The sequence below is a fragment of the Amblyomma mixtum genome, chromosome 3 (genome assembly GCF_055824585.1).
Source record: "Amblyomma mixtum isolate Tamu chromosome 3, ASM5582458v1, whole genome shotgun sequence".
Taxonomy (NCBI): Eukaryota; Metazoa; Arthropoda; class Arachnida; order Ixodida; family Ixodidae; genus Amblyomma; species Amblyomma mixtum.
Window position 1 is genome coordinate 246,374,112 of NC_143014.1, and position 16,741 is coordinate 246,390,852.

Here is a 16,741-nt window from a genome sequence, read left to right on the forward strand (position 1 = left end):
TTGTTTAAAAATTATGCTGACTGGCAACTGGTCTTGATTTAGTCTTATTGCACACTCTGAGTTTCTTTCCAACATCAACAACAAAAAAAATGAGGCTAGCCTGCCTAGAACCAGATATCATCCCTGCACTATTGCAAATGTGTCAAAATTGGTATTTTGAGAAAATGACGAAAAATGTTTCCAACCAACTTTATGTGAAAGGAACACTCAGACTTATAGAAATGTGCCAGGGGCATAATCTGGGTGCATTGCATCTCTGCCACCTTTTCGCCATCTTAATGATGCCCACAGATGACTCTCGCTTCTTGGTGGAGCCCCGGACGAAAGGGCTGGCCTTCGCGTTGTCGCTAGCGTCAATTCAAAACGAAATATCACTCGTCCACGGGCACTGGCTTCGGCCACATCACTATCGGTAATAATTCCAGCTTTGATGCATAGGCGGGTGGCATAGTCTCGAACTGCACGTTCGTTTTTTGCCCAGGAGCGGGGCCGGCGACAGCACCGGCGATGCGTCGTCATCCACGGCGCGGCCGGTGGGGAGTTGGACAATGGCAACACGCCAACTGCACTTTGACCTTTGCCCTGCTGAGGTTGCGTCAATTCCAGCATCGATGCATACGTGGTTGGCGTCGACTGGAACTGCGCATTTGTTGTTTTTGCTCGGGAGCACAATCGGCGACGGCACTGGAGGTGTGTCGTCGTCATTGGCGCGCGGGTCGGCAGCGCGCTTCGTGGTCATTCACGACGCGGTTGGCAACGTGCCAACCGCACTTTAATCTTTGCCCCGTGGATTCTGCCTCAATTCTAGTGAATTCTAGCAATTTTTTCGCGAATTTTCGGTCCAAAAGAGCCGTGTCTCTCCTTAACTGCTGCTGACCAGTTCAAAACCACTGGACCCCACCCCGTGATCGTGTACGCTATCGAGCACACACCGACCACGGCTGGCCTTGCTCCGAGGGAACAAAGAAACGACACACTGGCTGACACTAACAAGGCATTTATTGCTGCAACAATAACACCAGCTATCAACAAAATACGCTAAGGAATCGAGGACGTCCGACTCACCAGCACGGTTACGAGCGAATGTTCACCCACGCTAGGGCAGGGGAGATACTCCACGGCCGGACGGGATGAGTGCGGGAGAACATTCCTCCCCGCGAGGCTTCGCCATTCGCGGGGAGGAAGGTTCCTTGTTAGTTAGTTAGTTAGCTTGTTAAAGTAACTAACACGGCTAAGGAGGGTGCATTGGAGGGAAGCAAACCACAGAGGACGAGTAAAGCGCGTGCCCACATCCCCCCTCAACCTTAAATAGACCCACGCGCCTGCAAGTACATGCTACGGAGGCTTCTCTTGGTCTTCATGACCTTAGGCAGGTCTTGCAGAAGTCACGCCGGCAGCGTCCTCGCAGACTTCCGCAGCATTCCGAAGGTGGCATGAAGGTCTCCGCTGTGATGACATGCATGGCCGATGGACTGCGTGTCTGCAGGCCTGCGAAAAGAAGGCCGGTTGACAACTGCGGGCAGGATTCTGTAGCAGTCGCCAGGCTAACAGCAGGCGGCAGTGACTGCTGACTGGTCTCTCCACGGCTGCCCCGGATGGATGCGCCAAACAGGACACCGGCAGCTCCGTCGCAGGAGGCAACGGGTGGGCAGCAAAGTGTGCCCCCCTCTCAACACCACGGTCCGGTGGTCGTGTCTCTTCCGACATAGTGCCGGCAGCTCTGAAAAGCCTTAGGCCTCACTACCATTGTGACAACGACCCTCAACAAAGGAAAGACCCGGGACGGGTTACTTGCACGCAGTCGTGAGGAGACATCAGCTCTGTGGGGTGTACTACCCCGCTCACTGCACGAAGCAGCTTCTGAGCAGCCGGTGCCCACCGTATCAGACGGTGTCGGAGCGCCCGGTGCCGATCTGCAATACCAGCGAGCTCGTAGCGGCCCTAGGCCACCCGGCTCCTGGGGCCGTGACTCCGAGAGCCGTAACGAAGGCAACAGAGCAAAATATGTTCAGAAAACTCTGACCATCCACGCGGCCTCCATACTCACTCGCTTCAGGCTCTGCAACTCTGCAGGTGCTTGGTGGGCAGACCAAGTTCTCATGCTGAAGATACTCCAGAGAAAACTTGACGAAAATCGTGCTGAGCATGTCGAAAAGTTCGAGCATGCTGCAACACTATACACCTTGCACTCGTGAAAGCATGCCGCAGTTCCTAGCGATCAAAATTCATTCTAGGCCTAGCACTTGTCAAGTCCAGACAGAATGTGTTCCTCGAACCGAACAGACAGTCATCCAATGTTCCAAGAGTAGGCCCCGTGCTGGGCTCCCAGATGTGGAGTTTTAATTGGGGAGAGATAAATATATTTTCCCCGTTAAAAACCGCCGGACCCCACACCGTGATCTCGTACACTACCGAGCGCACACTGACCACGGCGGGCCTTGCTCTGGGGGAACAAAGGAATGACATTCTGGCTGACACAAACAAGACATTTATTGCTACAACAATAACGCCAGCTAGCAGCAAAATACGCTGAGGAATCGAGGACGCCTGATTCACCAGCACGGCTACGAGTGAACGTTCGCCCACACTAGGGCAAGGGGAAACTCCGAGGCCGGACGGGACAAGCTGGCGGGAGCATGTTTTCACCACGAAGCCTCGCACCCGCTGACGAAGAGCGGAGCCCACTGCGACACGTTCGTATGCGGCCAAAGAGAGCAGTCTTCCCCGCTCGTGTGCGCATCAAACACTCCATCCGTGGCGCTCATGGTGCTGCGCCGCCGGCGCCCTCCCTTGTTAGTTATAAAGTAACACGATTCCCTGGTTCCCTTTATATGCAATATGAACCAACTAGCCCAGCAGTTTGCACTCCTGAAAGTAACACGACTAAGGAGGGTGCATTGTGGGGAAGTGAACCACAGGGGACGAGGAAAGCACGTCCCCACAGCACATAATGAACGCGCCCCCTACTTTCGCTGTTGGAAAGTTCAATTTTCCTTAATATTTTACCTCTTGTATAAACACACCTGCCAAGTTTTCAGATCGAAATAAAGAGTGCGTTCATTATGAATGTAAATATGGTATCTATTGATATCGATCAACTTTTATTTGTGCTCAGTGTTGATGAAGTGGGATGTAAGGCTATAAAAGGAAAAGGTTTATACCATTTTTCCTGGTTTAATAAAATATTCGTGTTTGACTTGCCATCAGTTGCCATGTTTAAAGGGGCCCAGCAACGCTTTTTCCATATGCTTTAGATGATTTCTTCATGGCACGCAGATACCGCATAAAAAAGAAATACTGGAATCTGTGCACTAGAACGGGAGTTATTAAGGAATGAATTTTCAAAATACAAGCAAACAAAATTGGCCTCAACTCAAATTTTCCCAATCTTCGCTTTACCGTTTCACTCACCCAATGACGACACACGGCGGGACCAATCGAAACAGCGTACACAAGCACGTCACCACAACGTCTCGGAAGATAGCTTCTCATGGTTTCCCGGTCGCTGTAACGTTTTTTCCTGACACTGACTGCGTCGTTTCCATGGTTACAAGCACGTTGGCGCTCGACTCGTGTCAACAAACAACAGCAACACAGAAGTTGTGGATTTGTCAGAGTTGGAGCGTCAAATACTGAGACTGAGCAAAGGAGCCGAAAGCTCCACTCTAGTACAGGCATGCTGTCGTTGCTCGAATCTAGAAAGCATCCTTTCAGGTAGCATGGCCGTTTTTGTATTTTCTTGTGCGAACGTGAAGTAAGCCAAGCCTGCCGGCCGGCCAGCCCTGGACGCTGGGGCAGATGGGATCCCGTCTGCCGGCGTCATAAAAACGAGCTAAAGAGTGTTCTTGACATAAATAATAAAGCCTGGGAGAGGAAAATGAGAAATTATCAGTAGATCAAAAGATACTGCTACTGATATCAAAAGATATCAGTAAAAATATACCAGAGTAGAACCACGTTAATTCGAACTCTTATACAGAGGAGCTCAGCTAAATTTAGCCACTTCCAATGATGGAGTGGCATCCTCCACAGGTTGCTAAGCAGTGATCGCATTATGCAAGTGGGATCTTGAGTTTGCGTCATTACCGGTCGTGTTCCACCACGCGAGCTAGAATTATAGTTAGTGTCAGGAAAGCATTCAAACTGAATCTCTTCTTTGCAAACACTTGGAAGAGGAAGCAGCAAAAAGCGCACATGGCAACGGCAAGGCCATGAGTGGAGGAAAATGAGGGTTGCTTACTGAAGCGAGGACCGCGCATGCGTGACAAAACGCATTGCCGCAAGAGGCAGAGCTGTGAAATGTGTTGTCATGCTCCTACTGCAGCGTAATTCTAATGGAACGAAGTGTCTGCACTCATCCCAGGATGATCGCTGTGTCCGATGGCCTGCTTGTTCATTTCGGCTTTTTGTAATGGAGTTCTTTCATTCAGAACATGTGGCCGCCGCGGTGGCTCAGTGGCTATGGTGCTCGGCTGCTGTCCCGAAAGACGCGGGTTCGATCCCGGCCGCGGCGGTTGAATTTCTTTGGAGGAGAAATTCGAGGCCCGTGTACTGTGCGATGTCAGTGCACGTTAAAGAACCCCAGGTGGTCGAAATTTCCGGAGCCCTCCACTACGGCGTCTCTCATAGCCTTAGTCGCTTTGGGACGTTAAACCCGATAAAACCAAACCAAAACCAGAACATGTTTGAGGGTGCCAATGTCGAGATGCGGGAGCACATATTCATGTGACAATGGAATCTGTTTTTATCTAAAAAAATGCTAAGTAGTCGTTGGAGAAGTCAGTACAAATGGGCATTTACCAACGTTCTCAAACTTTTCTGCAAAATAGAAAGTTCTGCGTTAAAGTGGATTTGGAAGTTTGCTAATATAACTTCATTAGACAGAAAGTTATGTGCTTTAGCTCTCTCGAAGTGCTGAATGCACTGAGCATTGCAGTACATCACTTTAACTTGATTACTTCCGAACAAAAGAAACTCTAGTTATGTTTGGACAACGTTTCGAAAATTTATCAGTAAATATGCTGGTGGCACGAAAAAGGTATACAAGCAAAACAAATATTCCGCTGCACTGAGCCAGAAGTTCATTACAAAAAAAATACAAAACATTGCTCATGTTATTAGCTAGCATAACTGATTTTCAGCTGTGTACATAATACACTGCACTTTCCATCGCCTTTCAAGTTGGGCACTATGACTGCTGTGCCACTTGAGAAAGCAGTCGTATAAGGAAGAGTGGACGTAGATGTGGGACGTGCTGCACATTACACTTGTTCTGTGTTCTGTTCTTGTTTAAAATCACTCATCATTTACAAAATCAAGTGCACTACATATTCAGCTGCAACGCCCTGTATATTATTTCCTTTTTTATTTCTCAGTATCAAGCTTCTGCTGAATAACACGAGGAAACTGCTCCAAACAACTTTCAAATCCTTCTTCAAATCCTTCAAAATTGTGTTGCTTGTACTGTATGATGTCAGTGCACGTTAAAGAACCCCAGGTGGTCGAAATGTCCGGAGCCCTTCACTACAGCGTCCGCCATAGCCAGAGTCGCTTTGGGACGTTAAGCCCCCATAAACCAAAATTGTGTTCTTCATTCCCATCACTGCAAAAGCAAAATGTCTGTCTTTCTGCTGTGCATGTAAATATAAACAGTGCTGAAACACAAGGCAGCCGAGGTAGGGTGCAAGTCTAGGATTATGCCATGAATTGGTTGGGACGCATAGATTTGGACAAGAAACCCCACTGAGTTAGAGAAAAGGCAGGTAATATTCTCTGAAGCTGGAGAATGGCTGCAAGTATCAAATAAGGTAAACAAATAATTATTGGTTCGTACAAGTAGAATTCTTCTCCACCTATTTTCCTCGTAGTAGTGTATAGGTGTGCCTGTAGGCTTCCTGTTTTGCACGTTCTGTACTGTTCGGAGTTTGGGATTTAATACGGAATGCATTTTGTTTCTTTTCACTTGGTCATGTCCACAAATTTTTTTCATCCATTAAGAGTCCATCCTCAGGTGGACACGTCACCCGGATAAGTACCCAGGTCTTTGCGGGCGTACAGTGTGTACTATCGTGAGCAATACAAGCAAGAACGCGGGAGCGCATAGCAAATAGCCTGGATGGATGGATCAGCTTTTCTATCTTTATAATTTTTTTCGTTTACTGTGTTGGCAATTCTCATTAAGAATCGCCATCATCTTTACCTACTGTTTCCTACAATTCTAACCTTATGCCACATCTCTGCTTTTCAGCCACCAATCCTCCAATCGCTTTTTGCTAACTTCCACTGCAGATTTATTTACATGACCATTGTTATCTTTAAACCTTAGGTGCCTCAGGAAGAGTGACTGCGCCTGCATCGACATCCGGATGGATGCCATCACATTTTATTATGAGGTGTTCAATTGTTTCCACAGATCTACCACACATGGCACATGTGTCATCTTATTCGTTAAATTTCTTTTTGTAGCTGCGCGTTCTAAGACACCCTGACCTAGCTTCAAAAAGTAGGGCACTGCCTCTTGAGTTATCATAGAAAAATTCTTTCCTGATCTGCCTTTTCCAGTATCGATATAGTTCTACACTGTTTCTTTTCCATTGAATTCATCCAATTTTTAACTTCCGCGTTTTTAACCTGTCGTTTAATGCTCTTTCTTTCTCCGTCCTCATGACCTGCATACTTACTGGTTAGTTTTCTAGTTCTTTTCCGCCACTGTGAGTCAACGCTCTTTCTGTATAAATATTTAAACACCTTAGCTGCCCACCTGTTATTGTCCAATTTCCTCAGGCATTCTTCATATAGTATTTTACTCTTAGCTTCCCGTGCTTCGAACGATGCCCAGCCCATATCCCGATGTCCAGTCCATAGCCTCAAACCCTCCTTGTGGCGACATACGGCGGCCGCTTTCAGCAAATAAGTGGAGAGGGTTCGCCTGTTGGGCATTCTGCCTGTACCCCCTGCCGCACGATTCTTGAACGCGAAATCAAGCTGCGTGTGCAAAAGCCCGCGGCCAAGCCTCAGAACTTGCACTGTCATGGCTATTCAACGAGCCCGCATTTTGCAGCAGTGTTCTGCAGGCGCAATTATGAATCACTGCATAAGGCTGATTAAGTGTTATCACGTTCAAGGGCAGACGTAATGTTCCACGTTTGCAGAAATATGCGCATGGCAGGGTGTGCAGGCAGAATGCCCAACGGGCAAACCCTCTCCATTTATTTGTTGAAAGCGGCCGCCATGTGTTGCCACAAGGAGGGTTTGAGGCTATCTGCCATGCGCTCGCGTGTTTTTGCTTATATTGCTCATGATAGTAATGGCCATGTAGCTTGGAGAATGTGCTTATTCAGATGAACTTAGAAGAACTAATGGACATAGAAGGTAGCCTCGATAGAATACGTGGGCTTCTGTAAGAGCTCCTGTAAGGAGAACAGAGGAAGTACGAAAACACAGCTGCTGTTGCACAAAGTCCTCCACCTTTGAATATGCTCAGTGTGTATTATACATACTCTTGTCTGGTTTGGTGTTAGTAAATACATGACTACAGTGTTTTCTGCTTCTTCTCCTGTCATGCCTTTCATGCCATATTTCATTGTCAAGCTCCTGCTACGTAGTGTTTAACAAAGCTTGCCCCAATTTGCATTTTTCTTGCTAGTCAGATGCGTAATATGTAGATTCAAGATAAAAAATTTTAGCCGCATTTTTCACTGGTGGAGTTGGTGTTTGTCATTTCTGAGTGGTGATGGATGCCGTGTTAGTGGATGGTCTCAGGTTGAGCAGGGACACATTGCAGGAAAAGATGCCTCCTCCTTGCAACAGTTTGAAAATCATTCAGGGTGGCCAGTTACAGTTTCGATAAACTCTGGAAGATGTTAAACACTTTGCCAGAGCTCATATTTCGCTAGTCTTTCAGCCTAGTGGATGCAGTTTGGTGCTAAGCTTTGCTGTCTTGCGCCACTAGCCAAATCAGTGCCAGGCTTCACTATATGCATTGTTAAGTCTTGCCCAGAGCAGTCCCTTTATATGCTCAGTCTTTCTCAGCTACCTATTTGGGTCTTTGGTCAATACTTTATCGAATTTTCGTCTGTTGGACATTAGCATGCTTTGTAGCATTAGGCTTGCTAACACAAGCGAGTCCATTGTGAGTAAAGTAGGAGAAAACAAAGCAAGCAAGTAATAGTTCTTTCCCACTGTTTTATTGCATTAGTGACTCGATAATTATGGGTTCTGTGATTGCCCAGGTGTCTGTGAAATTAGTGTTTTTCTTTAACTCTTTCGCTACCGCAGAAAAATGGAAGATTTGGAGCGTACGGAAAGAAAAAATTTTTTCACAAGAACTAATACACCCAGCACATATTGCAATGCATGAAATTGTAGCTTATTAGTTACACTTCTGAATGAAACAAACAGAAGAGTTGTGTGTGCGAAAGTAAATGAACATTTATTTGTGAAATTTGCTAAAAACACAAAAAAAGTATATAGCAAAAACAAAAATTACCGGCTGCACTAAGCCAGAACTTGATTAGAGGAAAACTGGAATATACAAACTGTTGCACACGTTTATAGCTGTCATTATTCACAGTTTCAGCTATGAGAAAAATTTACTGCTCATTCCATGGCCTGTCAAGTAAGGGGTCATGACTGTGGTGCCACTGTGAAGAGCAATCAGGGGTGAAGATGTGAAGCAGAGGTAGACTGACAGGTGCTGCACATAAGGTTTTATCTTTGGTCCTCCCTTGTTCTCTGATAGCCGAGCTTGCAGTTTCTTCTTTTTTTAACTTTTTTCGGTTGGTGTTGAATGGATTTTATGGGAGGATTGGGGGCGTGGACTTCATTTCCCTCATCATACCCGAAGACTTCTTGAATGAGCTGCTCCCTGAAAGCCAGCTGATAAAATTTGGCATTTTAGGCAAGCTCTAAAACATCTGCATCAATGAAATAAGTTTTAGCGATGTGGTTCGAAAGCAGACACTTTCCAAGTCTTGCCAATAGATGCTGCCGCCACTGAATCATCCGGGTCCGTTACGTGCAAAAAAAAACAAACATAAAAAGCGAAAAACCAATTTTGAGATATGATTTTTGGTGGCAGAGGGCCAGAATAGATTATTCTGGTATTTCAGTAGAAATAAAGTCGCGGCAGGTCAACAATTCCAATGTATATGATGATTCCAATGAACATCAGCATCTCCAACAGATTCACGTCTTCCCATGAGCCGTCACACCGAACTTGCTGAAAATCTTCATCCGTGCATACTTATTAGTGTTTCCGCACACGGTCTTCATCATTTCCGCCGTGAAGAGCATCAAAAAAAAGTCGAGAAGTCCAGCTAATCTCCGAGCGCCGCTCCGCAGCGATGTGCCGATATGGACACCTAGCTGTCGTCTTGGTTGAAAAACGCGACGCGATCTTGAGCATTTGGCAAACTGCCTTCGCCATACGTTGTCAAGACCCTGAAGCACAAAAATAAACCACTCTCATCAATTAGCAACCGTATGAACCGCAAAAAACCCCCAGCGACCGAAAACAGAACTTACATGCAAGTACGCGCTGACGTTCCAGGCTCCCGAGGCGAAGTCTCGCTGTTGAAACCGAAATCCAACGTTTGTACATTGTTGCCTGACTAATAACCGCTGCTTTCGTCGCAAAAAACGACACCGAAACCTGCCGACGTACTCGGTATCAGCTTTCGTTTTCGAGGAGCGCGCGGCGACGCGGACGCCATTTTCTCCGGCGGACGCCGCTGCGGCCGTTCAAAGTTTTATTTTTCACGGCGCCCCCTCATGTCAAAACACTGAAACCAAGGCTGCAATCGAAAGAGCATTTGTTAAGCTCGCTAGCTAGATGGCGGAGCATGTACACGACTCTCCAAAATGAGGTTTTTTGCGCGGGCGATTTGAATCGATCATATGCGATCGATGGCCTATGGCGCGGTAGCGAAAGAGTTAAACACTGTTATTCGATATTGGTCAACTTCTGTTTTTCGTCGGTGTCCCTTTAAGATAACCTCTCATGGCTAAACAAGTTAATGAATCTCAAAGGCCGTTGGCATTGCCATAATTCCACAAACTATTGTGCTCAACAGTTGGTTTGCTGAACTGCTTTTGAGACTGTCTGTGTAATAGATATATCAATCTCCTGTACTGGTGCTTAGTTTCGCTGCGAACCATTTTCCAGACAATTTGTGGCATGTTAAAAACAACTTTTATCACTAGCAATTGCAAGTCATTGATGCATGTGCTGCTAAATGCTATAAACTGAAGGCCACTAGCACTAGTTAAAAGTAGCCCAAGTTGAATTAGTGGCAAGGTGTTTGTGGAAATCATAAATGCAGGTATCATGACTTTGCATTGGACAGGTTCTGACAGTGTAGTTATGTATGGGCAAAACTACTTGGCAGGTTGACCAACAAGTTGCTCTCTACTATTGGGAAGAGTGCAGCTGTGCTGCCATGTGCATGGAGGAGGGCGGTTATATTAACTGCCAGTATCAGCACTGTTAGTTAGCATTGCAATGAATGCTGACAGTTGCTCTGCTCTCATGCAGCCTGTTTCAAGGGATGGTGTGCCCATAGCAGAAAATTTCCCTCACATCCTACATCTTCATGCTTGCCATATGTGAAAATTTTGCAAACACTGGATCTTTGATAGGGAGACTCGCCCATGGAGAGCAAAAATGTTCTTTTACATTTTGTATATATGTATACTGTTTACAATGCCATTGTGCTTGTCTTTTTCCCATACTTGTAGTGCTGCTGTCCATTTGCTCTCTGCTGTGTGACCCCAACCCAGATGACCCCCTGGTTCCCGAGATAGCTAAGATCTACAAGACTGACAGGGAGAAGTACAATGACCTAGCAAAGGAGTGGACCCGAAAGTACGCCATGTGACTTTAAAACGAATTCCCGGCCCTTTTTTTTTTTTTTTCAACATTCTTTGTATCCCCTGTCTCAAGGGGGCTTAAAAAAAAACCCTATGGTAGTGCAAAAGAGAACGTCAGCCACTGCTTTGGAAGTCTGTGCTTTGTGTAAATAAAGTCATCTTTTACAGTTGTCTGTTTTTTATTCCTATGCTGTCTGCTGAATTGAAATAGCTGCAGCCAGTTCAGTAGGAGCCATTAGTCTTGCAGCCATCTGTGGAATTAATGGTGCATATTCGCAGCACATGGCATGTGAGGTACCTGTGCCTGTGCATGGTACTCTAACCATGGGAGGTCGAAAGTTGTGGGGAGGTCGAACATGGTTGGCAATTCTGCAGCAGAGCGCTGTAGCAAATTCTTTAGTTTGTAGACCGTTTACAGCACGCAGTTCTTCCGTTCGAGACCAGACGGCACCACAGACGCGTTCGGAACACTGCACCATTATGAGCCTTCCGTCGCCGACGTGTCCGCCTCGACGCAGCAGTGTACATATTGCGGGTGCCTGCCGAATGTTTTTTCTGTGAAGGTGTAGTAAGGCAGAGGAAATACGTGCTGCATTGTGGATTGCAAGAATTGCGACCGAGTTAAAGGTACGGAATGCGATCGTTTGCGAGCCTCGCCAAACCGAAGTGAACGCGAATGGGTGAATACAACACGTTCGCCAGAGCTAGATAGCCAGCATAGAAAGAAGGGTTTTGAGCTTGGAAAATGTGCGACGGTAAGTGCACAACATAGCCGCATGAACAAGCTGTTCCACCACTGAAGCAGTCTCTTCGTGCTTTCAGTTAAGGTGTATGGCTATTAGTGACAGGAGTGTCAGAGGCTGAATTGGAAGCAGGAAAGGATGACTTGAGCTCCTACATACCATATTGTAGGTTATGCAGTGCACGGCCATAAGAGCGGAGAACACTTGCCGTTAATCCGTGTATTACATAATGTCTTCACGCTAATTTTGAACTGTGCTCCAAGTGCGGTTTTCGTGGACCATATTTGGAATAAAGCATTTTTATGGCTGCTGTGCTGGGTAATTCCTCGGTGGTCCATGCGAGAGTGTCACTAAAAGTGACTCCGCAGGCCAGCGCTCAAAGTGAAGTGGATTACTTGCCACCGAGACCTCGAGCGTTTTCATGTCTGAATATCGAGCGTGCCATAATTTCATAAGAAGCATTGTGCATCTTTATTGTGAAGACTTCAAAAAATTTTCCCGCCTCAACTTGCTGGCTCGTTTGCGGTAAAACTGACCACAGCGCTTGGGTGTTGTGGTAACTTTAGACTCATAGCGAGTTTTACTATGATACTTGTTGATTCAGTTGCGAATGGTGCAACTCTGTAATCGTCTGCGCCATCAGAGGACGTGCGCAGCTGTTAATGCTGACTTCGGCAGTTTCAGTGGTTGAGGCGAGAAAATTTTGGAAAGTCTTCACGATAAAGATGCACAATACTGTATGTGTGGTGGACATAATTGTGAACTACGTGTAGTATGAACGAGTTGCCATGTGCGCGTTATAACAATTGCATCGCAGAATCCTTCGAAACGATTGCACGCCAGCTTGTTAAGGCTGGTTGATGTGCATGCCCATGAAACAAAGTGCTTGTAGAAATCTACAAGTTGTCTACACGAAGACATATTGATGTATTAAAGAAGCATAGCCAAGATTTTTTTTTACATACCTCAAGGGCACTTTGTTGAGGGCTTTACATGAGGGGTAGTATATAGCTATCCGATGTCTTGAAGACCTCTTGTAGCCTAGGCTAATGCAAGGTTTTTCTTGGCATCTTGTAGACTTCTAGCTGATGCCTTCTTTAGCTGTAAAGAAGTGTTTTAGCTCTTCTGTAGCTGTGGTATCCGATGCTAGCAGTTGACTAATCGAGGCCTTACCTAGCTGTATGTAGATGTATTTTAGCTGTTTTGTATTAGTGGTAATGCTGTTAAATAAAAGGCACTTTACGAAGAGCCCATCTTTGACGTCTCGCAAGCAATAAGAACTCTGAAGAAAGCACAAATGTTGCATGCTTAGGAGATCATGTGTGCATTGAGGGTGTGTGAGAAAATTTGTTGCTTTGTTGTCTCTTGCCCCTCTTCTCTGACATCTGGTTTGTTTGTTTGCAGATTAAAGGCGTATTTGCTTCAGCATAAGTCTAAATACCAGGAAATTGGTTCAGGAGATAAAGCAGCGGGTTCTTGCAAAACAATTTTGCATCTCAAGAGTGTTAAAGAAACTGCTGCGTAATTTCATATATTGACTGCCTGGAAGCTAGACCTCTGCTGAGTGCAAACACTCCTTTAATCTGTAGACAACTGGCCGAATGTGAGGCAAAAAGGACAAGAAAGCAGAGCAATAAGTTTTCTCACACACCCTCGGTACACAATTTTTCTCCCAAGCGTGCAAGAGATCTGTATCTTCTCTTAAGCTGAGCTCTTTGTAAAGCACCTTTAACTTTGGCTGCTGCGTAAATATAAGTTAATTGTGCAAATGACATAGTCTTGCAATGCCTACTGCAAGATGAAAGTTTGGGCAGGCAAACTGTGTTGGTTAAATGCAATCATAGTAGAACTACAAGTAAAATTCAGACTAAAGAAATAAAAAGAACCAATGTAGTTGGTTCTTAATGTGGGCACTGTTCTCAGTGCAAAAAAAGGAGCAAGAATGAAACATTTTATTGCCTCAATAAAACATACCTGCTACTCAAGAGAACAAAAAGTGCCACTAGAACAGTTGACAGCAGTCTGCTCTATACATGGTAGGCACCAGGCCCATGTCTCCTATATTATTCCAACACAATTTGTAGTCGCACTCCACAGTGGGCCTAAAAAAGGCCATGGTTACTAGGAGAACAGAAAAATTAATGTCAATTTTCAGCACTCAGTATCTGCGTCTGACTGCATGCATGTAAACAGACAAAAATGCACAAGACAGCCAGCAACTAATAACTGTATATTGTGTTTCATGATTCTTATATGTGCTGCTGTTAGTGAAAAAAAATAAATCTTGCTTTAGTTTTGAAACTTGGATGAGATTTGTCCAAATGCCCTCACTTTATAAACCACTGCTATTTCTGGAAGGCTTACATATTTGACTTCTTTTTGTTGAGTCATTATAAAGACACTGCTATTTTCCCTTCAGCATTCCAGATTACTGTCTTCAAAACTCAAACAATGTAAAGATTCCAGTGTTCATAATCTGTTGGCATGCATACCTGTGCTCGTGCAGTAATTCATTCAGACGGGTCCACATAAGCACAGAGTTTTCAATCTGACGTGGGGGGGGGGGGGGGTGGCAATTACTACACACTCTCTTTTTCATTCCTTCCTTGAAACTAACCAAAGCCCTTGCTCTTTTGGCAAACTGTAGCAGGTCTAACGAAGCCAGAAGGTCAGGACAAGCAAACAACAGAATTTGTGAAATAAACTTTTGCTAACAGCCTGCACCTACACAAGAAAGCATGAAGTGAAAGAAAAACAGTATCAGCTGTGAAGAGTGCTTACCAAAACTTTAGAAGTTGAGCAGGCCAAGATGTTCTCCCTGTTGAACAGCCTGCGCCTAAAAAGAAATGTACAGAGTGAATTCACTGAGAACATCAGCTGTGCACACTGCAGTGGCTTACCAAAAATTTCAAGGAGGCCTGCCTGCCAAGGGGCCACCTCCTTACATTGTGAAACAGCCAGTACACATACAGAGCAGTACCACTGAGAGGGTTGGCTCAGTGTTATCAATCGTAATGAAAATAAAGCTTGACAGGTCCAACAGGTTCATGCAGTGATGCATCCGGATTTTCACAGTTCCCTCAGCTCCTTTTTTTCCCTCTGAGTTCATAACCAACTGCAGACCTAAGGCAAAACACAACACTTCCATAATCTTTAGTAACTGGGCATATACAAGTGCAAACAGAAAATGAAATAGCTCAGGGTAGCCCTGCTCAAATAAACAGAAATCAGATTAATCATTGTTAACTGACAAAGTATTGTTCCATATTTTATAAAGACGTGGAACAAAACAAGCCATCGCCAATATATTGCTTGAGTTCTTGGTTTGATTGGCTTATGCATGCGGTCACTGAATTTCATGAAACCAATACAATTTTGGTTACATAATTACTTGTAAATTGTAAATTGCGGGGTTTAACATCCAGAGGCAACATATTAAACATTCAGCAAAGCCTTCAGCAGTTGCAAAGACAAGCATTCAGGAGATCCATCTGTTGGCTCGAAGAGGGAGAGCTAAGCGGCTCTCCGCGTCATGAAGCACGATCATGGGCGTCCGGAGGGGGTGGGCAAGGGGGGGCGGCTGCACCCCCCTGGAAAATCACTCCCTCGAACCGTGAGTGATGGCCGCACGCCAGGGGCCGTGGTGGGCTCAGCCAAAAGGGTAAAAGCAGCTCCGCTTCCACGCTTTGGGTCACATCTGCGAAATGCCGCGTCCGGGCACGCGTCTTTATGCCGTTTTCAAACCACGCCATCGTTAGCTCTGTTGAAGGCCGACCTGTTGCAGACATACAGCGGCACCGGCGAGCATGTGTTTCAAGCCGTCTTGAAATGGGTGCCTGTTTCTTTGATCTCTAGACAGATAGCGACACGGAGGCAGACAGTGCACAGTGCATCTTGTTTTCGCCTTCGTTATGCCGGCCACCGATGAATTCTTCAGGAGGGAAAGACAAATCAGCCGTGTCCACCCCCGCTTTGTCGGGCTGCTCATGGGCAAGCGGGCAATCAGTTGGCGCCGCCGCCGCTCGCTGTGCCTCCGATCCACGGGAGAGCGCAGTGCGGTAGAAGCGCCACTATCAGAATCTTCGGCAAAGGAGATTAGCATCTTTTGTTCACGGCGACGCAGTCTCCAGAGGCGCCCCCACACCAGCGTCCCTTGCGTCTTCTCCGAAAACCAGCGCCTTTGGTCAACGCAGCCCGATGGCGCCTGCCTGGCTCGCCTGTCACCTCTGGCTGGGCCTCAAATGACAACAGCGCCCGTGTACTGTGCGAGGTCAGTGCCCGGTAAAGAGACCCAGGTGGTCGACATTATCCGGAGCTCTGTACTACTCCGTTCCTCATAACCTGAGTCGTTTTGGGGCTCTGAACCCCATAAAAACACACAAAACAAATTTTCCTACCGGAGTGTGTCCCTTCCCCTTGGAAGTCGCACGGAAGTAAGCCCTTGCACGTGTGCGCGCCTCTGTATTTGTGCTTCGGTGTTTTTAGTGGCCGTTTGTCAACGAAGCTGAGAACAACCAAGACAGTGGACGAGAAAACTACGAGCGGCGAGCAGTGTGCGTGCGGTTGCTCGACTGTGCGGATGCGCGAGGAAGATGGAGCGAGGTGTATGAAGCTGCGAGCGTGCATTTATCTTGTAAATAAGTTTTCGTTGTATGTATAGACATCTTTTGTTTTCAACGTGCGCGTTCAACCGTTTGTCCAATCAATGTGTGTGACGAGTGTGCACCGAGAGCGTGTAATGAAGCACAGAAATGAATTTATCACCCGTGTAATCACGCAATTCGCCCAGAAAAATCCGTGGAGTCTACAGTTGCTGTTCAAGGAAGACTGACTGAGTGACTGTAGTTGCGTGTTTGTGACCATATTGTGCTGTGTGCTGATCATCAATCCGGGTGAGTCGAGAACCCGTATGCAGCAATACTGAGCACTCTTCTCCACGAAGTGACAGTATATTTTTGGATTTTTTATTAATTTTAATTGTTTCTTCGTTGATAAACTGCAATGTATCTCTCCTAGCCACACTTTAATTTGCTGTTTGTAATTTTTATTTCATGTGTGTATTTCACTTATTTTTTATTTATATATAAATAAATAAATTCATACCGCAAATAGTGCCTTTTTGCTACGAA

The 16,741-nt window shown here is 45.9% G+C and overlaps 1 protein-coding gene across 1 annotated transcript in view; it reads left to right on the plus strand.

The window, feature by feature from the left end:
* The window catches only part of LOC149354256 (ubiquitin-conjugating enzyme E2-17 kDa), a 31,531-nt gene extending 20,493 nt beyond the window's left edge, over positions 1-11,038 (plus strand). Inside the window, exon 6 of the mRNA XM_089583228.1 lies at positions 10,738-11,038. Within this exon, the coding sequence (XP_089439354.1) occupies positions 10,738-10,877 (140 nt within the window). The 3' untranslated portion in view covers positions 10,878-11,038. The remainder of the gene's footprint in view (positions 1-10,737) is intronic.
* Positions 11,039-16,741: the final 5,703 nt, after the last annotated feature.